General features: G+C 67.0%; 1 protein-coding gene across 1 annotated transcript in view; it reads left to right on the top strand.

Moving 5' to 3' along the window:
- The first annotated feature begins 840 nt into the window (after positions 1–840).
- Positions 841–24,797, top strand: part of NPR1 (natriuretic peptide receptor 1) — a 32,461-nt gene continuing 8,504 nt past the window's right edge. The window contains exons 1-15 of the mRNA XM_077841239.1: positions 841–1,557; positions 10,418–10,617; positions 12,011–12,124; positions 12,359–12,494; positions 13,426–13,517; positions 13,722–13,857; positions 14,419–14,503; positions 14,869–14,989; positions 15,548–15,622; positions 15,990–16,067; positions 20,211–20,315; positions 21,785–21,856; positions 22,265–22,424; positions 23,113–23,268; positions 23,854–24,022. Coding sequence (XP_077697365.1) covers positions 864–1,557; positions 10,418–10,617; positions 12,011–12,124; positions 12,359–12,494; positions 13,426–13,517; positions 13,722–13,857; positions 14,419–14,503; positions 14,869–14,989; positions 15,548–15,622; positions 15,990–16,067; positions 20,211–20,315; positions 21,785–21,856; positions 22,265–22,424; positions 23,113–23,268; positions 23,854–24,022 — 2,393 coding nt within the window. The 5' untranslated portion in view covers positions 841–863. The remainder of the gene's footprint in view (positions 1,558–10,417; positions 10,618–12,010; positions 12,125–12,358; positions 12,495–13,425; positions 13,518–13,721; positions 13,858–14,418; positions 14,504–14,868; positions 14,990–15,547; positions 15,623–15,989; positions 16,068–20,210; positions 20,316–21,784; positions 21,857–22,264; positions 22,425–23,112; positions 23,269–23,853; positions 24,023–24,797) is intronic.

Genomic DNA, 24,797 nt, shown 5'->3' with positions numbered 1-24,797 from the left:
CAAGAGCCCCAGAGCAGGCGGAGGGACGTGGGGGGCACCAGTTCTTTCCCTTTCACCCCCGGGCGGGAACACTGCCCACGTGGGAGGAGTGGGGCAAATGGCGGGATCGAGCCACGCTCCCCAGTGCGGCTGGGAATTGCCCTTTCCCCGTGGGGCCCTCCCTCCCCTGCTCTGTCCCCCCGCCCCCCACATCTCATCCCACCCTGTCCCCCTCTCTGCCCGTTGGAATTTCCCTACACCCCCCAACTTCCCTCCCCCACCCCGCAGTGGTCAACAAGTTACAGGCAGTGTTCCCAATTTAGTCGTTTTCCAACCCGCCCCCCCCCAAGCCCTTCCAACGCCCCCTCTCATTTCAATTCCCCCATGGGCAAAACATGAAAAACCCCATCCGTGTCCGGCAGCTCTGCTCAGTCCTGGGGGCGACCAGCGGGGGGCCAGCATCCATCTCCTCCCCCCCCACCGGGCTTTGGAAAAATCGTCCCCCGCACCCCTTCCCTGTCCCCTCCCTCGGGCAGGTGCTCCCTGCCTGCGCTGGGGGGGTTCTGGGCAGGAGGGGGTTAAGGAGCCGGGCTATGATAACAGCCCTTTTGTCATTGAATGAGGGGAAGGAAAAGACTGCCTGCCTGGGAGATAATCAGTCACTTTCGGCACCGGGAAGCGAAGGGAAGCGAAGGGAAGGGAGCTCCCAGCGGCTGGAGCCCAGGGCAGCGGGGGGACGGGGCGCGGAGGGGCAGCGGACGCGGGCCGCCTCGGAATTCCGGCCATGGTCCCGGGGCAGCCCGCCGGGGTCTAGGGGGCTGGAGCTGGGGGCTGCGCCTCGGGGGGCTGGGTCGGCCCGGGGGCAGCGATGCGCCGGTGACGCCATGCGGTGGGCGCTGGTGGTGCTGTGCGGGGCCCTGTGCCAGCTGGGCGGGTCGCAGGGCCACGGGGCCAACCTGACGGTGGCCGTGCTGCTGCCGAAGCATAACATGACCTACCCGTGGGCCTGGCCCCGCGTGGGCCCCGCCATCTGGCTGGCCATCGACCGGATCAACCGGCAGCCGGACCTGCTGCCGGGCCACACGGTGCGCTGGGTCTTCGGGAACAGCGAGGACAAGCACGGCGTCTGCTCCGACCGGGACGCCCCCGTGGCCGCCGTGGACCTCAAGCTGGCCGACAACCCCGACGCCTTCATCGGCCCCGGCTGCGTCTACAGCTCGGCGCCCGTGGCCCGCCTGACCAGCCACTGGAGGCTGCCGCTGGTGACGGCTGGGGCGGAGGCCCACGGCTTCGACAACAAGGAGGACGTGTTCGCCCTGACCACGCGGGCCGGGCCCAGCCACCGCAAGCTGGGCGAGTACGCCGTGGGGCTGCAGCGCCACTTCAACTGGACCCACCGCGCCCTGCTGGTCTACTCGGACGAGAAGCTGGACGACCGGCCCTGCTTCTTCGCCATCGAAGGGCTGTACGTGCAGCTGCCCACCTTCCGCAACCTCACCGTGCTGGACATCTCCTTCAAGGACGGCGACGAGGCCAACTACACCTTCCTCATCCAGGAGATCAAGCAGAAGGGCAGAAGTAAGTGAACCTCCCAGCCCCCCCTTAGAACGGCTGCTTCCAGGGACCCCCTTGCCCTATGGTGCCACAAGCCCCCCATGCAACTTCAGTCCATCTCCCTATTGCAACATCCTCCCGCCCCGCAGCCCTGCCTGCCACTTCAGTGCGACTTCACCCCCCTGCTCTGCGGTGCAGCTTCTCACCACAACACCCCTGGCAACACCCCCGCATGGCACGCTTCTTCAACCGAACAATGCCAGGGCCCCCAGTGCAGCGCCACCGCCTTAACGCACCCCCCCAACGGAAACGCTGCCCCCCTTCTCCCAGCCCCCCACGTGGAACAAATCCAGCCCCTTGGATTCCCAGCAGGCCGGGGAGAAAGTTTTCTCCAAGTTGCTTTGTGTTAACTTTGTGGTGTGCTGCGGCTCCAGCCAGCCCAGCGCAGGGTCTGGTTCCCCAGCTCCCTGCACACAGAGTGGGGGAGCCAAGCGGTGTTGGGGGTGGCTCTGAATTGGAAAAGGCAAGGAGCTTGCTGGGATGGGGCTGATGGGTTCAGCCGCCCCTTTGAAATGTACAACCCTCCCCCTGGGCAGTGAGAGAGGGGAACTTGGACAGGACATGTTGGGGACCCCTCCAAGCCCAAGTCTAGAGCCAACGGGAGTCTGGCTGCAGGGAGATGGGGTGCGTTTGGTCTGCTCCCATCTGGCCCCGGTTTGGGGAATTCTGCTTGGGGGTTTGAATCTGACCCCAGCCAAAGCCACTCAAGGTGCAATCCACCCGTCAGGTCCCCTCTAATCCCCCAGGACAGGACCCTTCTCAACCGTCCGGTCCCCAGTGGTCTGTCCCAGCAGCGGAGGGCTGGCTCCCCGTGGGAGATGAAAGGGGATGCAGTTCCCGTGGGACAATCCCCCTGCCGGAGCCGTTCCCCAGCTACTGCAGAGTGCAGGGCAGCTCACTAGCTTGGGGCCCAGCACACAGCCCCTGGGGCGACCCTGCGGGGCTGGAGGATTTTTGCTGAGCGTCTTTCATTCCAAACTCTCCATCTTCACCAGCGCCCCAGGCTGGCCACCAGAAGGCAGGTGGGCCCCAGCCTGCTGGGGTGCAGCGGGCAACTGCAGGCAGAGCCCAGTCTGGGGCAGGGGCACCTGCTGGGGAGACAAGCTCTGAATCCCCCCAGTCCAGATGACTCTTGTACGCATGACAGGTTTCAGAGTAACAGGCGTGTGAGTCTGTATTCGCAAAAAGAAGAGGAGGACTTGTGGCACCTTAGAGACTAACCAATTTATTTGAGCATAAGCTTTCGTGAGCTATGAAGTGAGCTGTAGCTCACGAAAGCTCATGCTCAAATAAATTGGTTAGTCTCTAAGGTGCCACAAGTCCTCCTTTTCTTGTACACATGGCTCTTGGCTCTAGGGGCCTGATCCAAACCCTGCTACAGGAGGAGACATTCCAAGGACTTGGATCTGGCCCTGGCAGCATGGAACTGGGCTGGTGCCTGGGCTCAAACCTGCACATTGGGGAGGTGACCCTCAGATGGGCCGTGAAAGTTGTCCCCCCCTCACCTCCCACCATGTGTCCAGCCTGACCACGGAGCCCTGGGCATGGGAATGTCTAACTTTCCAGCTGGCTCGGAGACGCGCTGCATGCCCCGGGCGAGCGTGTCTCTCTGTGCGTGTGCGGAGACGGATTGATTTACAGGGCGCCTGGAAATCCCTTTGCCATGGAAAGGCGCGGAACTGGGCCCTTGGCAGAGAATCTTCAGTTTTTACATTTTGTGAAAAAAAAAAAAGCAGATACTGTTGAACCCCCTTTATCCAAGCCCCCGTTATCCGGCGCTCCCTCGGGCAGCAGGGCTCGGGCTTCAGCTGTCAGCCCCGGTTCGGCTCCTACGCAGAGCTGGATAATGGAGGCTCAGATAAATGGGCTTCTGCTGGGTGTCCCTAGAAGCTGATACCTGTGTGTACTGTGGCTGGGGACCGTGAGGGTCAGCACTTCCATTTCACCATGTGAAAACATGGCTATGTCGGGGTTTGTATTGGAGAATGTTGGGGTTTTTATCACAGAAAACTAGGGTTCCTGGTGACTAGGCAGCGTGTGTGCTACCCTGGCTCGCGGTGTGCATGTGTTTGAGTGTGTAGTGCGTGTGCACATGCAGAGGGATGGATTCAGACCGGTGTGGATTTGTGTGTGTGCTTTGGGGGGCGGTTGGGGCAGGCTGATGGATCGCCTCCCTTTTAGGGTTTATTGGACCCGGACCCTCACCGGATTTCTAACCCACCGACTCCTGGGCACCTGGCACTGAAAAATCGTAGCCCCAACCTGCTCCTTGCTCCTGCTGGACAAAGTCTCTGACCCCGTGGCCCGTCCCACAGATCCAGCTCCTGACCTGGCTGGGACAAAAGGCAGGAGACCTGGCCGTCTGGAAGTCAAAGCTGCTATGGCAACCCCTGGCCTCATCTGCCTGGCTGCTCCCAGAGGCCTGCCCGGGCCAGGGCTGCGTGGTACAGCAGTGAGCTGCATCAGCACCTGCCCTGGGTTTGTGCCGATGTCATTCAGAGCAGGATCCGGCCCCCGAGGCTGTGAGCTCTGTGGGCCAGGGGCCGTCTCCGCACTGTGTCTGTACAGCGCCTGGCGCTGTGGGGCCCGATCTGGGACCGGGCATCCCAGCGCTCCCCGAATACACCTAATGACAGCTGGGAGGAGCCGGGGGTCAACAGGCGATGGCTCCAGCCCAGGTCAGAGCAAGGCAGGAATTCCTGCGCGTGGGGAGGGGATTCGCTGCTCGGATAGCCGGCGGTGGGGGGAGGGCTGGGATCAGCAGAGACACCCGCGGCGGGGCAATAGCCTGGTATATTCAGCCTCCCTGTCTCCGCCCAGCAGCCTGGCTCCTGTGCGGCCTGGCCAGGAAGCCTGATCCTGGGTGACAGAGCAGCCCGTGACCCCCCTCCCTTCCCGCACAGTAGCCAGGCAGGAGGTGCGGATCCTTGGAGGGACAAGGGGGGCAGGGATCCCGCTCAGGGAGTGGAGCGGAGTGATGCCCCCCTGCCCATCTGACAGCCGGGAACCCCAGCGCCATGGTGGTGGGCTTCCAGTGGAGACGCTGTGATAGCTGGAAGGGAGAGCTCCCGTGTGGCTGGGCCGTGGGGGGGAGCCAGGTGATGTTATTCGTGGAGGATTTCCTAAGGGTGCCAGTGGATCACGGCCATTCTAACCCTCGTGTGAGGGTCGCGGCTTCCTCCCAGCGTGCGAAGGACTGAGGACTCTGCGGGGGTGCTAATTAATGTCATTAACCCTCCCAGCCCAACCTCGGGGCTGAGCATCTACCATCGGGGCCAGATTTACCAAAGAGCCCGGCCCCCAGCTGGCCCCCAGCATGCCGGATCCTTCTGCAGCGGAATCCTTTTGAGACTCTGGCCCTAGAACTTGCTCAGTCCCCAAAAAGCAGCCATGTCTGGGGTGGGCCTCGGCAGCTGCGTACCAGCCACATGGCAACGCTGCCAGATGTTTTAAGACAGGAAGTGAAGAAGACTCCTGTAGTGGGGAGTCCAGGGAGGAAGAGGCAGGATGCAGGCCAGAATTAGGGGTGATTGCCTTGTCTCCAGGAGGAGGGGCACTTCCATGTTTGCAGCTGCAACTTCTTTAGCGTTCTGCTCCCCTGGGTAGGCGTAGCAGTGCCGGATTCCCACCCGAGCTCGCAGAGGAGCCCTTGTGCCGTTTATACAGGGGCGCAGAGCCCATTTACTCCCACCCGCCTCTTTCTCTGCTTTGTTTCCTAACGTGTGGGGGTTTCTGTATGCCTTCCACAGCTCACCCATGTGTCATGGACCCTTTTGTGCAGGTGCCAGGGAGGTTCCAGGTGGCCCTTTAAGGGGTGCCTGGCCCTTTAAGGGGAGATGGGCACAGCCCCACCTGTGACCCACTTAGTTCACCTCCCCAGGTGGATACAATGAGCAAAGTCACATGATTGGCAGGTCAGGTGGCTAACTCAGTCCTCTGGGGGTGGAAATAAAACCAGGTGATCAAGAAGGACCTTGGGGGAAGTTGGGTGTGAATGTGACCCAAGTCCCGTCCCAGGGGCTCGCAGAGGGTTGGGGGGTGTAGGCAGTAGGAGCCAACAGAGAGAAAATTCTCTAGCGGGAAGAAACCACAGCAGGTCCAGGGCTCAGCTGGGGAGGAGTTTGGAGGTTTCTTGGGAACTTTGTGATTTGCCCCAGGAAGGGCTGTGACCTGACCCAGGGAAGCCTGTGGTGACATTATTCAGTAGCTCTAGAAGGGGAAACTGAGGCAGTGCCTAGGCTGGAGCCAGAGCTGGGGTCAACAGTGCTGCTCCATTGGCTTCAACAGGTACTGTCTGCCAAACTCTGCCCGACTGTGCTAGGCCTGGGGCTGGAGCTGCCCCGATGGGCATGAGATGAGCAGTGAGTTCAGCGGCGCTGGGCACGGCAGAGGGGGCCCCCGGGGGCAGGCTGGCTGCCCGGGCCCTGCGGCGCTGGGCACGGCAGAGGGGGCCCCCGGGGGCAGGCTGGCTGCCCGGGCCCTGCGGCGCTGGGCACGGCAGAGGGGGCCCCCGGGGGCAGGCTGGCTGCCCGGGCCCTGCGGCGCTGGGCACGGCAGAGGGGGCCCCCGGGGGCAGGCTGGCTGCCCGGGCCCTGCGGCGCTGGGCACGGCAGTGGGGGCCCCCGGGGGCAGGCTGGCTGCCCGGGCCCTGCGGCGCTGGGCACGGCAGTGGGGGCCCCCGGGGGCAGGCTGGCTGCCCGGGCCCTGCGGCGCTGGGCACGGCAGTGGGGGCCCCCGGGGGCAGGCTGGCTGCCCGGGCCCTGCGGCGCTGGGCACGGCAGTGGGGGCCCCCGGGGGCAGGCTGGCTGCCCGGGCCCTGCGGCGCTGGGCACGGCAGTGGGGGCCCCCGGGGGCAGGCTGGCTGCCCGGGCCCTGCGGCGCTGGGCACGGCAGTGGGGGCCCCCGGGGGCAGGCTGGCTGCCCGGGCCCTGCGGCGCTGGGCACGGCAGTGGGGGCCCCCGGGGGCAGGCTGGCTGCCCGGGCCCTGCGGCGCTGGGCACGGCAGTGGGGGCCCCCGGGGGCAGGCTGGCTGCCCGGGCCCTGCGGCGCTGGGCACGGCAGTGGGGGCCCCCGGGGGCAGGCTGGCTGCCCGGGCCCTGCGGCGCTGGGCACGGCAGTGGGGGCCCCCGGGGGCAGGCTGGCTGCCCGGGCCCTGCGGCGCTGGGCACGGCAGTGGGGGCCCCCGGGGGCAGGCTGGCTGCCCGGGCCCTGCGGCGCTGGGCACGGCAGTGGGGGCCCCCGGGGGCAGGCTGGCTGCCCGGGCCCTGCGGCGCTGGGCACGGCAGTGGGGGCCCCCGGGGGCAGGCTGGCTGCCCGGGCCCTGCGGCGCTGGGCACGGCAGTGGGGGCCCCCGGGGGCAGGCTGGCTGCCCGGGCCCTGCGGCGCTGGGCACGGCAGAGGGGGCCCCCGGGGGCAGGCTGGCTGCCCGGGCCCTGCGGCGCTGGGCACGGCAGAGGGGGCCCCCGGGGGCAGGCTGGCTGCCCGGGCCCTGCGGCGCTGGGCACGGCAGAGGGGGCCCCCGGGGGCAGGCTGGCTGCCCGGGCCCTGCGGCGCTGGGCACGGCAGAGGGGGCCCCCGGGGGCAGGCTGGCTGCCCGGGCCCTGCGGCGCTGGGCACGGCAGAGGGGGCCCCCGGGGGCAGGCTGGCTGCCCGGGCCCTGCGGAGCTCTGTCTGTCCCTGGTGTCTGTATTTCACGATGTTCGTTCTGTGTCTGCCTGGGTTTGTTTTGTCTCGTCGGCTGCTATTTCTGGGGCCTGGCGCGCTCCCTGCCCGGCTTCGCGCTCCCTCCAGGGACCTTCCCCGGAGCCCGTCGCTGCTGCTGGAATGGGCAAGGAGCAGCCCCATGGAGCCTTGCTCAGCCCCGCAGCAGAGGGGTGCGTGGGGTGGCCCCCCACCTCTCTGCTTTCCCCCAGTAGGAGGCGGTGTCCTGGGCAGGGCGCTCACCCCCTCCAAAGCTGCTGCCGGGAGCAGCCACAGGAGATGCCCAGCATCAGGGGCACAGGGCCCCAGGCTCTGCCCACAGGGCAGGGCCGCCTTCCACCCACTGCCCTGCCAGCGTGCCCTCGCCCCACCCGGGACGGGCCCCTCCAGGGCCTGACGGTCTCCCCGCGGTCGGAACGAGCTGGGACCCTGCCCCCAGCCAGTCTCCTCTCCCCGCCCTGCGAAGGAGCCGGGCCCGCGGGGCAGGGCCGGGCGCTGGGCGAGCTCCACGGATAAATCGGATAAATCGCTGCCTGGAGCCCGGGCTGGAGGGGAGGAGGCGCCGAGTCAGCACAACAGGAAGCCTCAGGGCTGGCGCCCTGGCTGCGGAGGGGCCGAGCGTTGACTCGGCCTGGCCGGGGCCCCGCTGACAGAACGCGCCCCCTGACCCCGGCCGCGCTGGCTGACCCGGCAGCAGGGAAACAACGCGCCGGGCTGCGCGCGGCCGGAAAATAACAGGATGTTCCCGGCCAGCTGGGGCCTGGGGGAGGGTGGGCTCCGACCCCCTCCCTGCTCCCCATCCCTTGGGTGCTGGGCTTTTCCACGTCTCCGCCAGAGCGAGATCGTTGCTCGGCTTCCTGGCCCCGTGTCTCAAGCGGCCCCAGCCCGTCCGTGCTCGGCGCTCAGGCCGGTGTCGCCTCCGGGGCGGCCCCCGGGCTGGCTGGGCTGGGGACGCTCTGGCCTGCTGCTCGTGGCACGGCTGCCCCCCGGGCACAGCGGGTGTAAGCAGCGCTGCGGCATTGCATGCCCATGGGCACAGCTGCCAGGGGCTGTGGGGAGTCGGGGGCCCCAGCTCCCCCAGGCCTCAGCCCTGCCCAGAGCAGCGGCTGTCCTGGCGGTGGTTGGGCTGGGCGGGTGCCACCCTGGCTGCTGGCACCAGTGGGGGACTCTAGGGTTAAGCACCTGGCATGGTGTCCCCGCATGTGCAGCCCACCTCTCCCTTGGCCTGCTGCTGCTGAGACTGGTGCCAGCCACCGGGACAAACACCAGCTGTTGCTAAATAGATCTGGGTGGGAGGCTGAGCAACCGGATGGGCTGTCTCTGTTCACAGCCCTTGGGCTGGGGCTTTGCCTGGGGCCCCACCTCTCCGACCGGTGCCCCCTCCCCGGCCCAGGCGAGGATTGTGCCAACCGGGAGAGCAGGCAGGGGGCTGCTGCCCACAGCTACAATTTTATGATCTACTTAGTCCTGCCAGGAGTGCAGGGGCCTGGACTGGACGAGCTCTCGAGGTCCCTTCCAGTCCTGCGATTCCATCCTATGGGGGCTCCCACCCGCCTTTCAAGGCAGGGAAGTGGAGTTTGCTTCACACACTCATTTGTGACCCTCCCAGCAGTCCTGGACGTGCCCCCTTCATGGTGGGGGGAGATTGGAGCATATGCAGGGAAAGGGACCAGAGTGAGCTGGGGCTAGAACCCAGGAGTCCTGGCTCCCAGTCCCTCCCCTCCCCTGCTCTAATCACTGGACCCCATGTGATGCAGCAGGGAGGGGGGAGTGTTGACCTGGGAATGTGGCAGGGGAGTTTCACTGGGGATGGGAGACCTGAGAGCCTGTAACCTGAGCCGGGAGGAGGAGGGGGAGGTGACACCTCTGCCCGGGAATGTGGACAGAGGCTGCAGGAGGGAGCCTGCTGGGGGGGTTAGTTTCAGTTCGGGGCTGGGTGGAGGAACGCAGGGAATCCCAGGGCTGGGGTCTAAGCTCCCTGCTCCCCCAGAAGGACTTGACTGAGGGGGTCCTGGTTGTACCCACAAGCTCTGTTCTGAACTGTGTTCCTGTTGTCCAACAAACCTTCTGTTTTACTGGCTGGCTGAGAGTCGCGGTGAATCCCAGGAAGAGGGGTGCAGGGCCCGGACTCCCCCACACTCCGTGACACCCCACTCCCCAGCCAGAGTCAGAGAGAGAACCCAGGAGTCCTGGTTCCCCATCCCAGTCATTATATGGCACTCACATCCAGCAGTAGGAATAGCACCCCCACCCCCATTCACCGTCAACCCTTTTGTGGTGTGTAGCTCTGGGCACCTGGACAGCCAGGCCGAGCCCCCTCCCTCCGGCGCTGGCTGCATCCTGAGGACCTGGCACGGCCCTGGGCCCTTGTGAGGTGGGCTGGGGAACAGCTCGTTAAGCTCAGCTCCTCCCGATTTCACAATTTCGTGGTGTGAAGGGCTCCCGGGGGAGGCGGCTCTGGCAGCTCGTGGCCGGGTGGGGCGGCGTGGGGGGGCCCTGTTGTCTTTCCAGCTCAGCAAAGGGGAGAAATATGGAGAAAAGTGCAGGCAAAACCCTGGGGGTTTGGCTTCCTGGCCATGTCTGCCGAGCACCTGGACCCCTGCTCTGCCAGCGGCTAGCAGCCAGCCCTGGTGGCTCCTGGCTACTCCAGCCCTGGCCTCTGCCACCAGGGGGCACCGTGGGACACAGGGCAGGAGGAGGGTGGGTGTGTGTGTGAGTGTGCATGGCTGGCTGTGTTGGTCCCAGACCGGCCCCTGCACCCGGCCATGCCCCACGGGGCGTCCCTGGCTCTTTGCTGGCCAGCCCGCCTGAGGGGGTGCCGGGGCTGGTAACCTGCCTGCCCAGCTCCGGTCCAGCTGCTTCCCTCTGGCAGCAGAAGAGGGGGGAAGAGGGGAGCATGAGGGTCAGGGCAGGATCTTGGGGCGCATGGGGGTCCATGCATTGCTCCCTTGGCTCTGACCGCGCCGGAGCTAGAGAATCCGGGCCAGGGTCCCCTCAGCGTCCTTGGAGCCACCAGCCTGGCCCAGCCTCCCCAGGACAGAGGAGCCCCGGGCGAGACAGGGCACGTGGCTCCATGCGCCTGGTCCGGGGGCTAGGGCCGCTAACCCCATCCTTCCCCCTGCAGTCGTGTACGTCTGCTGCTCCCCGGACACCTTCCGCCAGATCCTGCTGCAGGCCCGGCGCGAGGGGCTCACGCAGGGGGACTACGCCTTCTTCTATATCGACGTCTTCGGAGCCAGCCTGCAGGGCTCCCGCTTCCCCGACCCCCAGAGGCCCTGGAGACGCGGGGACAAGGACGACGCCAACGCCAGGGAGGCCTTTAAGGTGAGGACTGCCCAGGATGGAGCCCTCCAGCCAGGTGCCTGGGGAGGCCAGGTGCCAAGTGCAGAGCCCAGTTTGGCTTGGAGCTGGCCAGGGTCTTTGAGGAGAGGCCAGCACTGGCTGGGCCTGTTCTAGGTCACCGCGCCGGCACCATGGGCTCAAAGAGTGTTGGGTAGTAACTACTGCAAGGGGCTGGGAGCCAGGATGCCTGGTTCTATTCCCAGGTCCACCACCAATTTGCTATCCGGCTCTGCGCCTCGGTTTCCCCATCTGTAAAAGAAGGGCTAGTGATCCTGCTGCCCACCGGGAGTGCCAGGGGTTTTGAGTCCATGCCTGAGGCCCTTGCAAGATTACTGGGGCAGCTCTGCCAGCCCGTAGAAGCAGGGAGGCCCAATGATGCCAGGGGCTCCGCATTCCAGGGTGGAAGGGGGGAGAACTCAGCGTAGGAAGCAGCTGAGGTGCAGCCCAGGGGCCTTTGTAGGAGCCTCGGCCGCTCATGACCTCCCAGGCTGTTGAGCTCCAGCGGCAGTGGGTGCTGGGACCTAGCTCGGGGGCTGCCTTGGTCCCGGGGGCCGGAGCAGCGCGGCTATGGAGCTGGCCCAGCTCCCTCCGTCCCCCTTGCAGCCAGAACATGCCGTGTTTGTGCCTGGCACACTATGGTTACACTGGCCGACGCACTAAGGTGCACCCAGCTTCACCCGTATAAAGGTGCTGCGGGCAGGTTCCAGGGCAGTGCCCTGCCTGGGGGAGGGGCACTGGGCTGACAGACTCAGTTTGCGGCTCTGGAGCCCTGGGTTCGAATCCTGCCAAATGCACTTGTGAAATGAGTTTGCTGGGCCTTGGCCCAAATTGCCCCCTTACCCCAGCCAGGCCCCTCTGTTGCCCGAGAGACCAGGGGCCGTGGGGGCAGCTTGTGCCTCCCACCCTCCCTGCTTCTGGCCAGCCCCTGCCTGTTTGCTCTTTGCTCTCCGCGAATAACGAGGAGGAAGGAAGCAAGATAATTTTCCCGGGTCTGAGCGCTGCCAGGGAAGGCTATTAATAGCCCGGGGGCGGGAAGCTGCCCCAGCCTCCCCAGGGAGCCCAGGCCTGGAGGGGCCAAGGGAGCCTATGGGCTGCGATTCTGGAAGCAAAATGAGGCGGAGGAAGGGGCCAGACTGGCAGACCTGGAGGCTTCTGCCCACAGCCTAGGGGAGCTGGGCAGTGGCAGGGGGAGTCCCTGGGAGGTGCCAGCTCACCAGCCGGCCCAGCCACCCTCCTGCAGGGAGTCCTGGCACCCGCCCACCTGTGGGGCTGCAGGTGCCATGTGGGAAACCCAGGTCCATCACCTCCCACAGGCCTCCTGCCGGGGGGCGGGGGTGCTGCCTGCTCTCAGCCTCTCTCCCCTCTCCGCCCCCAGGCAGTGATGATCATCACCTGCAAGGAGCCCGAGAACCCCGAGTACCAGCCCTTCCTGGAGCAGCTCAAGCAGGGGGCCCACACCCACTTCAACTTCACCCTGCAGGACGGTCTGGTAAGACCCCCCTGCCCCCGGCACCGCCCGCCCCTCCTTGGCCAGAGACAGCAGGGCCGGTCAGCAGCCCAGTAGGGAACGGCGGGGGGGGGCAGAGACTCGCCCGCAGTCTGGGCATGGGGTGGCCCAGTGCAGAATGGGGCCTGTGGGGCAGCATGGGGCACCCCGTCTCCCCCCCCCCCGCCAGCCCATTGGCACCGCCCCAGCGGTTCTGAGCCGGCCCGTCGCTTTCAGATGAACTACATCGCAGCTGCCTTCCACGACGGGGTGCTGCTGTACGCCCAGGCCGTGAACGAGACCCTCCAGCGGGGCGGCACCGTCCGGAACGCCAGCGCCATCACCCACCGTATGTGGAATCGCACCTTCTACGGTGAGCACCGCCGGCTGGGGCCCCACCTGGCCCCGTATGGACGCAGGAGCCTCCAGTGGCTGCCCCTGGGGGGGCCCAGACCCCCTCCTGCCCGAGCCTCACCCTGGAAGGGGGCAGAGACCCCCCTTCATGCAGCCCGAAGCCCTGGGGAACTGCTAGGGGAGAAGGGGGGCCCTGGTGGACTTGGCAGGACCAACGGGGGGCATCACTCCCCTGGTGCTGGGCACAGAGCCAGCTGCCCCCTGCCCTGCCCAGCACTGCTACACGGATCCTTTCCCTGAGCTGCTGGTTCCTCCGCTCTGGAAATGCCAGGGTTGGTGTCGTTAGTGGCTCGGGGCGTGAGCTGGGCCGGGAGCCACTGGGCCGGGCTACTCGGCAGGAGACGGACGGGCTGTGGAGTGACGGAGCCGCGCCCCTCACAGCCCTGCGCCCACGCTGGGGACCCTGCCGGAAAGCATCCCGAATGCCCTGGCCAGGCTCCACATGGGTCCGCTCCCCCTTCTGGCGGGGCCCCTCCGCCATGGGGCGGAGGGGATGCCGGGCTGCCGGAGGATCTGTCAGACAGTTCACAGCCCTGGGGCCTGCACTCTTTGGAGTCAGGCCCCGGCCGCTTTCCAACATGGGGAGGGGGCGAAATTCCCCAGCAGTTCCAGCGGCATGCAGGTTTCTCCTTCGCTTTTTAGCCTGTACTGTGTGCTGTTGCTGCGCTCCACCCCAGAGGCAGCTGCATCTCAGCACCGGGCAAGGGATCCCTGTATAACCAGCCTTTGCGCCCCACCCCAGAGGGGCTGCATCTCAGAGCCATATGGTCCCTCCAATATCCCCTTCTCCACTTGTAGCCTGTCTTTTCAGGCCCTTCTGCCTGTGAGCCCTGGGTGCTGCCCTGCGAGGGGGCTGGTCCCACGCTCTCTCACCCTCCCCTTCCCCGCAGGAGTCACCGGCTTCCTGAAGATTGATGAGAACGGAGACCGGGAGAGTGACTATTCGCTGTGGGACATGGACCCCACGAGCGGCATATTCCAGGTCAGAGGGAGTCTGGGCCCAGCCTCCCAATTCTGTCCTCGGCAGTCATCCCCGAGGCTGGGCTGGGATGGCTCTGAGCCAAATCCAGGGCCCAGTTACCTGCGGGCTATAGCTGGTGGGGGTAGGGGGTGATGGCAGCCTGGGACCCTGGGGGGTTCCTGCTGCTGGCCCCCTCCCAGAGCCCCCCTCTCTCGCCCTCTGCAGATCGTCTACAACTACAATGGCACCACCAAGAAGATGAGCGCAGTGCCCGGGTGTGAGATCCACTGGCCGGGGAAGGGTGTGCCCAGGGATGTCCTGCCCTGCGGCTTCGACAACAGCAACCCCCTGTGCCGCAAAGGTGCGCCAGCGTCCCAGCCCCCCCCGCCCCGGGCTTTGCAGAGCAAGTTCTGAGGGTTTCATTCCCTGGCCCAGGCCCCTGGAGCACCGCCAGCAAAAATACCTTCCCGCAGGCAGAATCCAGCCTCCCCCGGCAGGGAGGGGCTGCGCTGGGCCGGCCGCATGAAAACAAGCCCCTCCAGGCAGCCTGGCCTTGTGGCTTCATTTCCCAACCCCCAGCAGGCTTTGCACCCCATACAGGGGTGTGGGGAGCGGCCCCCTTCCCACCAGCCCAGCCTAGGCTCCTCGGCAGCAAAGCCGCGAGGTGGGATAAGTCTCCTCGGTGTTTCTCTGCACCTGGTACCCTGTGCCCCCAGAACGGGCCCAGCAACTGGGCACGCTCCCCCTGCTCCACTTTGGGCTCTGCTGCCTCGTGGGTGTTGCCATGGGAACTTCCCCAGCTGAGACCCCCCCCAGCAAACTCCCCCGGCACAGATCAGCACATACAGCCCCTGGGCTGGATTCGAACTCAGGACTCCGAGCCAGCCGCTCCCCACCATCGCCCTCCTCCCTTGTTTTGCAGCCAGCTTAACCACCCTGGAGATCCTCTCGCTCATGGTGAGCCTCATCCTGCTGAGCATCACCATCACCTCCTTCTTCATCTACAGGTGCGGGGGAGCGGCCTTGCACCCCAGGGCTGGGCCGGGGGATGCGTCTGGCTGACCTTGGCCAGGAGGCAGGGACGGGGATATGGGGAGGGGGTGCGGGGGGATCAAAGTGATGCTGGAGAAATACTCCTGCTTTACAGGCAGATGTGGGGGGAGGGGACACGGGGGCGGAGGTGGGCTTGGGGCTGGGAGGGGGTATTTGTCCTGGGTTGGGGCAGCACCTGGCCCAAGGGGGTGGTTGGCCGTGGCTTGGCCAGGTGCTGGCACCATACAGATGCCCAGCGGCATGGGGGGTACTGGGCACCGGGGGGCACTCGGAGCTGGGCTGGTGCCCTCTCACGTCCCCCCGGCGTGTCCCGGCGCAGGAAGCTGGAGCTGGAGAAGGAGCTGGCGGCCGAGCTGTGGCGTGTGCGCTGGGAAGACGTCCAGTCCAGCAGCCTGGAGAAACACCTGCGCAGTGCCGGGAGCAAACTGACCCTGTCGCTGGTGAGCCCCCCGGGGCTCGGCCAGCCTGGGGGAGGCGGGTGTGGAGCTGAGCCCGCCTGTCTGGCTGGGACCCCGGGCTGAGCAGCCCCCCTGAGAGACCCCTTCTCCAGCCGGCACCGCATTGCGGGCATCTCTGGGTGAAGGCAGCGGGGCAGGGCCCCTGGTTACAGCTGTGGATCCAGGGCGGTTAATTAAAAGCAAATCCCGTCAGGGAGCCCTGAGCAGCTGCTGAGCCAGGCCAGGGGTTGGAGGGAGCCACAGGAGGGGGCCGGTGGGGCTGGCTCTAAAGTGGTGATGGGGGGGGTCCCCACAGCCTGGTGGGGGGCCCCCTCCAGCCACTGTCATCCTTCCAAGCCATTGCCCTCCACTCCAGCCCTGTCCCCCCAGCAGGCCCGTGGCCAGCAGAGCAGTGGGGGTGAGATGGGAAGGAGGGTTCCCCGAGGGCTGTAGGGGGGGTGCCCCAGAAGCCCTGGGGTTCCATTCCCCACAGGAGGGGGTGCGTTGGTGCTGCCCCCTGCCCTGCCGTCCCCCTTCACACTGGCTCTTGCTTCCGCGCAGAGGGGCTCCAACTATGGCTCCCTGCTGACCACGGAGGGGCAGTTCCAGGTCTATGCCAAGACGGCCTATTACAAGGTGGGTGCGGGGATCCCTCCTGAGCACACGGGGAGCAGCCAGGAACTGCAGGGAGCGGGGCGGGGTCATGGGGGCACTGCGCTGCAGGGAGCGGGGCGGGGGTCAGTAGGGGGCATGGCGCTGCGGGGAGTGGGGCGGGGTGCAGGGTGCTGGGGGTGCTGCACTGCGGGGAGCAGGCGGGGTCAGTAGGGGGCATGGCGCTGCGGGGAGTGGGGCGGGGTGCAGGGTGCTGGGGGTGCTGCACTGCGGGGAGCAGGGGGGTCAGTAGGGGGCGCTTTCCCCTGGCAGTCAGTGTCCATAGATGGTACAGCTGCCTGGGGGGGTACAGGACCTACCCCCATCTGAGCCCCCCCATGTCTTTCTCCAGGGGAACATCGTGGCGGTGAAGCACGTCAATCGGAAGCGAATCGAGATGACGCGGAAGGTGCTGTTTGAGCTGAAACACGTAGGTGCCCGGCCAGCGCTCGGGCAGGCGGCTGGGCTGAGGGGCTCGGCGCGGCTGGCTCTGGGCTCGACCTGAGCGGCATCATCTGGGGCTCAGCGTGGGCTGCCCGGCTCACAGGGCGGAGGATCCAGGCGGGCTGGCACAGGGGCCATGTTACCCACCTGCCCACGTGCAGGACAGGGCCTCCCCGCCGAGCAACCCCGAGCAGGAGGCTGGGCTGGGCTCTCTTCCCTTCCTCCCCCTGCGCAGGCCCCAGCTTGCGGGGGGACCCGGACATGGCTCCCAAATTCTCTGGAGGGGAGGGGGTTGGTGGGACCCCTCCCTGCCCTGGGGCCCAGCTCCCCACTCCCCTGCAGCAGCTATTCACTGCCAGAACGTAGTGCGTGTGGGGCGGGGGGTGAGGTCTGATCCCGCAGCATCTCCATTGCTGTTAGCGCCTGGGCCTGTGTTTGGAGAGGAGAAAAATAGCTTCCCCCCACCCCCAAGCCTCATGCCAAGAGCCTCTTGGCAGCCCCAGGCCCGGGCTGCAGCCACCACGTCCGGAGCGGAGCCTCTGGGCGCGAGTCCCATCCCCACCCCGGGGGCTGCGTGGGGGAGGAAGAGGGGGAGCGCGGGAGAGACGTGCCCTGGGAGACCCTAGCACCCCTTGCTCTAGCCCCCCTGCGCCACGGGGCCGGGGCAGGAGCTCTGCCCCAAGGCGGGGAGGGGTCCAGCCTGCCCTGTGCTGGCTGCAGCCCTGAGTGAGCCGAACATCGGGCCTTGCCCTGGGCCCTTCCCGCTCCTCCGGGGGGCCCAGCCCAGAGCCTTCCCTGGCTGCGCACGTGCGTGTGCGGGGTCGCACGTGCGTGTGCGGGGTCGCACGTGCGTGTGCGGGGTCGCACTGAATTCCCAGGCTCCGACTGGCCCCTCCTGTTAGACCTGGCAGCCTGCTGCCTCCCGCGGGCACCCGGAGGGCGAGGCAGGTCTCTGGCACTTGCAGCTGCCCCCCAGATCCATGGGGCCAGTCCAAGGCACTGGGAGAGCCCCCTCCAGCCTCTGTGACCTGGCCTCTCGGTGCGGGTTGATCAGTCCCTAGCGGAGGATCTGGGGCGGGAGGGGTCAGCGCAGTGTCCCGGCCCGTTGCTGACCCTGCAGCCACTGCCCCTGGAGAAGGCAAGAGCCTGGCATGTCCTGCCCCCCAGCTCTGGGCCCCGTTCTCCTCCATGTGCAAGGGCTCTCCCAAGCCGCCCTGCCTCAGAGCCCTCACGGGCCGGGAGAGCTATCCCCCGGGGGTCCCTTTCACTGCTGCTGCTCTCTGCACCCCCCGCGACCCCCCTTGGCACTGGCCATGCAGGAGGCTCTTAATGGGGGTGGGTGGGTGCAGACAGACCCTGTGGTTCCCCCCACCCCCGGATTCCAGGCTGCCGTCCCCAGGGAGGGGCTGACTCCCTGTCGCCCTGTCTCTTCCACCCCTGTTGACATCAGGGTGCAGGGGGGTGAAGCTGCTGTAAATGGCTGCGTGAGGAGCAGGGGGCCTCAGGGCAAGGCTCCGGGGGGTGAAAGGCAGTGCTCCACTTTCACAGGCTGTGGGTCCACATGTGGAACTCACTGCTGCAGGACACCTGGTGAGCTGGGACTGAGCCAGCTTGGCTTCTGGCCCGGGGAGGTGTGAATGAGCAGGACCTGACCCCATAGGGACACGGCTCTGTGGGAGGTGTCTCGATGCCAGTGCAAAGCCCTAATGTAGACATGCGATGGCGCTGTGAGGCGTGTAGCGTGTGTGCATTAGGGGGATGGCATCTGTGCAAAAAGGAGCCAGGGCACATGGACCCTGTTACTAGCAGCTGCTGTTGGCATCACAAGGGCCATTGAGGCCCCAGCCCCCGGTGTCAGGACAGATTGTCCCGGCACTGCGAGGTGCGCTGGGCCGAGTGCTGGAGCGGGGGCCATTCTCAGCTGCAGCCCGAGGCAAAATGCCCCCCCGCGCCTGTCAACCCAGCAGGGCCTGGCCACTTGGCCCAGTCAGTCTGCCAGTGAGGCTGACGGGAGACAGGGCTGGACAGGCCAAAGGACTGTCCTGGATGGCAGCCACTCCTAGGGCTTCCCCCCCAGCCCCAGAAAACTCCTCGGGGCACCAGCAGGAGGTGTCGTCGCACAGGTGGGCACTTTCTGCGCTATGTGCTGAAGGGAGGGACCCGCTCCCTGGCAGGCAGGCGGGGCTGGCTCAGGTTATCGGCGGGGCTCTGCCACGCACAATTAATTACTCGTTAGCAAGGAAGCAGTGGGGAAGCCACTGTCCTTTGCTCGCTCATTAGAAATCAACCTGAGCCACGGTGCAGCACTGGGGGGAGGGGAAGCTTCCTGGATCCCTGGTTGCCGTATGGGGTGCTTGCCAGGCCCCATGTGGGGGCAGTATTCTCCCCACTTCCCAGATAGGGAAACTGAGGCACGAGGCGGTTAAGGCCCGACTTTTGCTGGGGATTGAGGCTGGTTACTAACACTCCACTTCGGGCGCCTGGAGTCCAGCTTCCCTCCCTTCCTCCCCCACTCAGATCCATGGGAGCTGCTGGGCGTTATGAAAGCTGGTCCCTGGGCCCGGGCACCAGGCGCTCCTGTCGACATCAGCTGGAGCCCTGGGTGCTCAGCGCCTGTGAGTAGCGAGGTGCCCCTCCCCCACGCCACCCAGCCTTGGCACCGCAGCTGGGGGTCTGGGGCCAGGGCAGGGCTGGCAGAGTCTGCAGCTGGATGGGACTGGGCTGGCTGGACGAGCGCTGCCCAAGTGCAGGGCAAGGCCTGGCCCCTCAGGGCTCTGGCCTGCTCGGCGACGACCCAGCAGGCCAGGCTAGGAGCTGGGCTAAACAAGCCCTCGGCCTTCTGTGCGGGCTGGTCTCCCCCAGAGCAGGCTCCTGCACCGGGCCAGGGGCTGTCCGTCCCACTCCGGGCTCTGGATGGGGATGGAGATTCCATAACCCCTGGCCAGGGCCTGAGGACGCTCTGACGATGGGTCCTATCCAGACTCGGCGGCTGTGTGACCCATCTGGCCACCCGCCTCGGAAAGGGGGCGCATGGGATATGGATTTGTAACTGAGGTGGGGCAGCGTTCTGGCCTGGGGCAGGCAACGTGATCACAATGCTTCCCCCTGGCCTCAGAACCGGGATCTCTGCTGCTCTCCCTGCTGAGCTGAGGGAGGCCACGTCTCAGCCCCTTTGCAGGAGCTCATGACCCCTGTGCGGCCCGAGAGCCATGACTGCAGCTTATGGGCCCTGTTCCCTTTCGGTCCCGGCTCCGAGGGAGACGCTGACCATGACGACACGGCTATGGGGCGGGGAGAGCTCCCAGGTTAGAGCCACCCCAATCCATGGGGTGTCCATCCGAGTGTGGCGTGTGGGGTGAATTCCTGCAGCTTCTCGCCGAGCCGGGATGTTCCCTCTGCCCCTGCACATGGAGGAAGGTTTTAGCACATCGGGTCTTTTTAAATGTATGGGCTGGCTGGGGACCCTCTGTCCCTGCGCCGGCTGTGGGGAAAGAGCATGCAGGGGTTGAGCCAGAGGGAGGGGTGGGGAGGTGACAGGCCAAGAGGAAACTGGCCACGTGTTCCACAATCCCTGTGTCCTGTGCACGGCCCAGCTTGCAGGGTGCTGCACTGCATCTCCGGACATCTGGCTGCAGCTGGAGATGGGGCAGGGGGTGAACGTTGCATTGGGTCATTCCTCTGCTTTTGGGACTGGATTTCAGCACAAGAAGTTGGGGCTGCTGATCATGGAGCGACCTTGGAACCCACCCCCACAGCCCCCCGCTCGGCTCATAAATATCACACACTTGGATGCCGGCCAAGCAATTTCCTGCCCACCTGACTGGCCTTCTGAATCCTTCATTAGGCTGAGCAGAGGCTTCCGCCGCAGCTTCTGCCCTCACGGCTGTGTGGCTGTTAAACAGCTGCTGAGCCCCACCCCAGAGGTGGCTGCATCTCAGAGCCAAGTGAGGGGTCCCTTGTATAAATAGCTGCCATACTCCCCCTGCCCCACACACGCCTTTCAGAGTGGCTGCATCCCAGGGCTGGGTGAAGCAATGCCTCTGAGTGGCCTGCAAAGCACTCTGGGACGAAAGGCCCTATGGACTCCAAGCGGCCTTCCCATAACCCTGCCTTCTCCATCCCCCTGCAGATGAGGGATGTCCAGAATGAACACCTGACCCGCTTCATCGGAGCCTGCACAGACCCCCCAAACATCTGCATCCTGACGGAGTACTGCCCCCGTGGGAGCCTCCAGGTATCGCCGCACAGGAGCTATGGGGCAGAGGAGATGCAGTGGGGTGTAGTGGATGGGACTGGGAGCTGGGACTCCTGGCTTCTCTCCTGGCTCTGGGAGGGGAGTAGGATCTGGTGCATTAGAGCTGGGGGGGAGCTGGGATCCAGGACTCCTGGCTTCTCTCCTGGCTCTGGGAGGGGAGTAGGATCTGGTGCATTAGAGCTGGGGGGGAGCTGGGATCCAGGACTCCTGGCTTCTCTCCTGGCTCTGGGAAGGGAGTAGGATCTGGTGCATTAGAGCTGGGGGGGAGCTGGGATCCAGGACTCCTGGCTTCTCTCCTGGCTCTGGGAAGGGAGTGGTGTCCAGTGGGTTGGAGCAGGGGGCCTGAGAGCCAGGACTCCTGGGTTCTCTTCCCTGCTGAGGTGGGGGGGCGGTTCCGTGTGGCAGCTGGTGAAGGTTTGCCTGGTGCTGAGCAGAGCCCGGAAGGTGTTGGGGCAGCAGGGGAGGGGCCCGAAGGAGCCCCCAGGCCCGATACCCAGCGCCCTGCATGCTGCTGTTCCCGGGTGGGGTCGCCAGGCGACGGGGGGAGGAGAAGGGCTGCGACCCCGGCCTCCAGGGTGTACTTGGTGCCCGGCGTCGCAGCAAACGTGCAGAGCCGTGGGCAGGCCTGTCCGTGCCCCATCAGTGCCCACGGGAGGGGGCCCAAGCGCGGCGGTCCCCGCATTGGGAGGGTCACGCTTTGCAGCAGCGACGGCGGGGGGCGGTGTCTGAATTGAAAGGAGGGGGCACGGCTGGGCTTCCCCCATCCCCAGGGCCCAGCGAGTGCTGGTGAGGGGCGCGGGGGCTCTTTCCAAGCAGGATGATTTATGGGGGAGGGCGCTCCCCTCCCCCGTTTCCTCTCTCGCGGCAGGCCTGGATTCCTGGCTGCATGCTCCACCGCAGAAGCAGTTCCTCTAATGACCGAGAGAGAAGCCCCCCCATGCTGGGGGTCCCTGCCGGGTACCCCGCTTGCTGTGGGGGTCCCTGTCGGCCAGCCAGGCGCCATGGGGACATGCTCCCTTATTCTCCAGCTCTCGCTGTTGAAGACAGGGAGCCGTCCAGTCCCCCCGGCCCCTCCGCCCGGCCTGCCGTGGAACCCCAGCGGCTGGCCGACCCCGTGCGTGCCACGGTCACTTTGCACCAGCGCAGCCCCCCACTCCGGTCCCGGCTGCACGTGGCCCTGGTTCAGTTCCACGCCCAGGCCAGGGGGTGGCCCCAGGATAGACCAGCCAAGCCAGGTCCGGTGGCCCCCCCCCCCATTCCCAGCAGGTCTCACCGGTGCCACTGCCAAGGGCTGGTGGGGAGCCAGGGCTGTCGGCCCGGGGGGGCGGTTCCGGAAGGATCCAGAGCCCTAGTTGCTCGGGAAGAGGGCTCGGACCCCTCAGCTGGGAGGAGGGAGAGGAGCTCAGCGCCCCCCCCCCCCCCCCCCCGCTTGTCCCTGTGCCGCGCAGGACATCCTGGAGAACGAGAGCATCACGCTGGACTGGATGTTCCGGTACTCGCTCACCACGGACATCGTCAAGGTAACGGCCGGTCTCCTCTCTGTGCCCACGCCTGGCCCCCCTGCCTGCCCCCATGGCGCCCGGCCCCCCTGCCTGCCCCCACGGCGCCCTGCCCCCACGGCGCCCTGCCCCCGCAGTGCCCGGCCCCCACGGCGCCCAGCCCCCTGCCTGCCCCCACAGCGCCCCCAGTCTCCCGCGCCCAGCTCCCTGTCTGCCCCTGCAGCCCCCAGCCTGCCCTCTCCAGCTCTCTGCAGTGCCCAATGCCCATACCCAGTCCCTTGCCTTCCCCATGGGGCCTCTGACCCATGCATCAGCTCTGCAGCCCCTGTGCTGTCCCCCGGGCAAGGCCTGGCAGGGGATCTGGACCTCGCTGCAGAAGGTCCCAGGCTGAGGCTTGCCAGCATCCCCCCCCCTTCTCTGCCCCCCCAGGGGATGCTGTTCCTGCACAATGGGGTGATTGTCTCCCACGGCAACCTCAAGTCCTCCAACTGCGTGGTGGACAGCCGCTTCGTGCTCAAGATCACGGACTATGGGCTGGAGAGCTTCCGCGTGGCCCCCGACTCCGACGACTCCCACGCGCTCTTCGCCAGTGAGGGCCACAGTGCCCTGGGGGCCCCTGGAAACGGGGGGTTCCCTCGGGGGTGGATACAGCCCCAGCTCTAGCCTGCTCACCCGGCCTGGACCCCACTGGGTCTGGCCACTGGCTGCCCCATTTCCCCCCTGCTGGGTCCAGCCACAGTCCCCCCCATCCCTCCCTGCTGGGCCCAGCCATGCCCCCCCAACCCTCACTGGCCACCCCATTTCCCCCCCCGTTCGTCCCAGCCACTGTCCCCCTCCCTGGCCACGGCCCCCCAAATCCCACCGGGCCCGGCTCCCCCCACCACCCCACGCTGGTCCCAGCCATGCCCCCCGACCCTTACTGGCCACAGTCCCCCCACGCCCTCTGACCCTTGCCAGGCACAGCCGCGGCCGACCCCCACCGGGCCCACAGTCGCAGGGGGCAGCTAGTCCCGGGGAGCTTGCCCCAGGCCCTTCCTCTGAGACAGGACCAGGGCTCGGCTCCAGGCCAGGTCAGTGGTTCTCTTCCCTCCCCCCCGCCCCGGGCTGGGGGAAAGCCCTGCGGATCCAGGCCCTCCAAGCCCCAGCCTGGCTGGAAGGCCCCACAGTGCAGCAGGGCAGCCAGGCCAAGCCGGGTGTCTTCCCTCCTGCCGGCCTGGCCGTGCCCCTCTCCTGTCTCCACCCCCCGCCCTGCCTGACCCTGTCTCCTCGCCCCCCAGAGAAGCTGTGGACGGCGCCCGAGCTGCTGCGCATGGAGGTGCCCCCGGCCCAGGGCACCCAGAAGGGCGATGTGTACAGCTTTGGGATCATCCTGCAGGAGATAGCCCTGCGCAACGGGGTCTTCTACGTGGAGGGGCTGGACCTGAGCCCCAAAGGTGAGAGTTGGGGGAGGGGAGCCCTGCCTGGGGGGGACAGACCCCAAAAGTGAGAGTACTTGTTGGGGAGGGCTGGTGCCCCAGAGCAGAGGGAGTGCCCTTTGGGGGGCTCACTCGTCTGGCTGTGTAAATGGGGCGTTTCCCCTCTCCCCGGCTTGCCCGGCTAGGGGCAGTGTGCTGGGGGAGGCCGGGGAGCGGAGTGCCCACGGGGCAGGTGCTGGCTGGAATGCTGGGCTGAGGGGAGCTGGGCTTGGCCCCCCCAGGAGAGCCCATATGTGGGGCAGAGGAGGGGGTCCGTTCCCTGGACAGGTGCCAGGAAGCAGGGATGAAGCGGAGCAGGGGGGTCAGCCAAGAGCCCCAGCCTGCCGGCCAGCTGGAAGGCAGTCAGGAGGGGAAAGCGGCAGAGCCAAGCAGGGAACCCAGGAGTCCTGAGTCCCATCCTGTGTGTTCAGCCCTAGAGCCAGGTGGGGCATTGATGGGAGGCTGATGCGGGAACACGTGAGCCTGGGCCGTGGCCTCGGGGGGGGGCATATGGGGCCTGTGCCATGGGGCCCCTGGCTCACACCCCCCACCCCCGGCCCACAGAGATCATTGAGCGGGTGAAGGGCGGCGAGCGCCCCTACTTCCGGCCCTCCGTGAACGTGGCCTGCCACATCGAGGAGCTGGGGGTGCTCATGCAGCACTGCTGGGCCGAGGACCTGCTGGAGCGGCCGGACTTCAACCAGATCAAGATCCTGCTCCGCAAGTTCAACAGGTGAGCGCCCCCCCCCCCGTCACGCCCAGCCCCCTCGAACCGGCCACCTCAGCGCCCCCCCCGTCACGCCCAGCCCCCCTCGAACCGGCCACCTCAGCGCCCCCCCCGTCACTCCCAGCCCCCTCGAACCGGCCACCTCAGCGCCCCCCCCCGTCACGCCCAGCCCCCTCGAACCGGCCGTCTCAGCGCCCCCCCCCGTCACGCCCAGCCCCCTCGAACCGGCCACCTCAGCCGCCCCCCCGTCACGCCCAGCCCCCTCGAACCGGCCACCTCAGCCCCCCCCCCGTCACGCCCAGCCCCCTCGAACCGGCCACCTCAGCGCCCCCCCCCGTCACGCCCAGCCCCCTCGAACCGGCCATCTCAGCGCCCCCCCCCGTCACTCCCAGCCCCCTCAAACCGGCCACATCGCCCCCCCGTCACGCCCAGCCCCCTCGAACCGACCACATCAGCCCCCCGTCACGCCCAGCCCCCTCGAACCGGCCACCTCAGCCCCCCCCCCGTCACGCCCAGCCCCCTCGAACCGGCCACCTCAGCGCCCCCCCCGTCACTCCCAGCCCCCTCGAACCGGCCACATCACCCCCCCGTCACGCCCAGCCCCCTCGAACCGGCCACCTCAGCGCCCCCCCCCACCGTCACGCCCAGCCCCCTCGAACCGGCCACCTCAGCGCCCCCCCCCCCGTCACGCCCAGCCCCCTCGAACCGGCCACCTCAGCGCCCCCCCCCCCCCGTCACTCCCAGCCCCCTCGAACCGGCCACCTCAGCCCCCCCCCCCCGT

The sequence above is a fragment of the Eretmochelys imbricata genome, chromosome 24 (assembly GCF_965152235.1).
Source record: "Eretmochelys imbricata isolate rEreImb1 chromosome 24, rEreImb1.hap1, whole genome shotgun sequence".
Taxonomy (NCBI): Eukaryota; Metazoa; Chordata; order Testudines; family Cheloniidae; genus Eretmochelys; species Eretmochelys imbricata.
The sequence above is the reverse complement of the archived record's forward strand: the minus strand, read 5'-3'. Positions and strand labels throughout refer to the sequence as shown.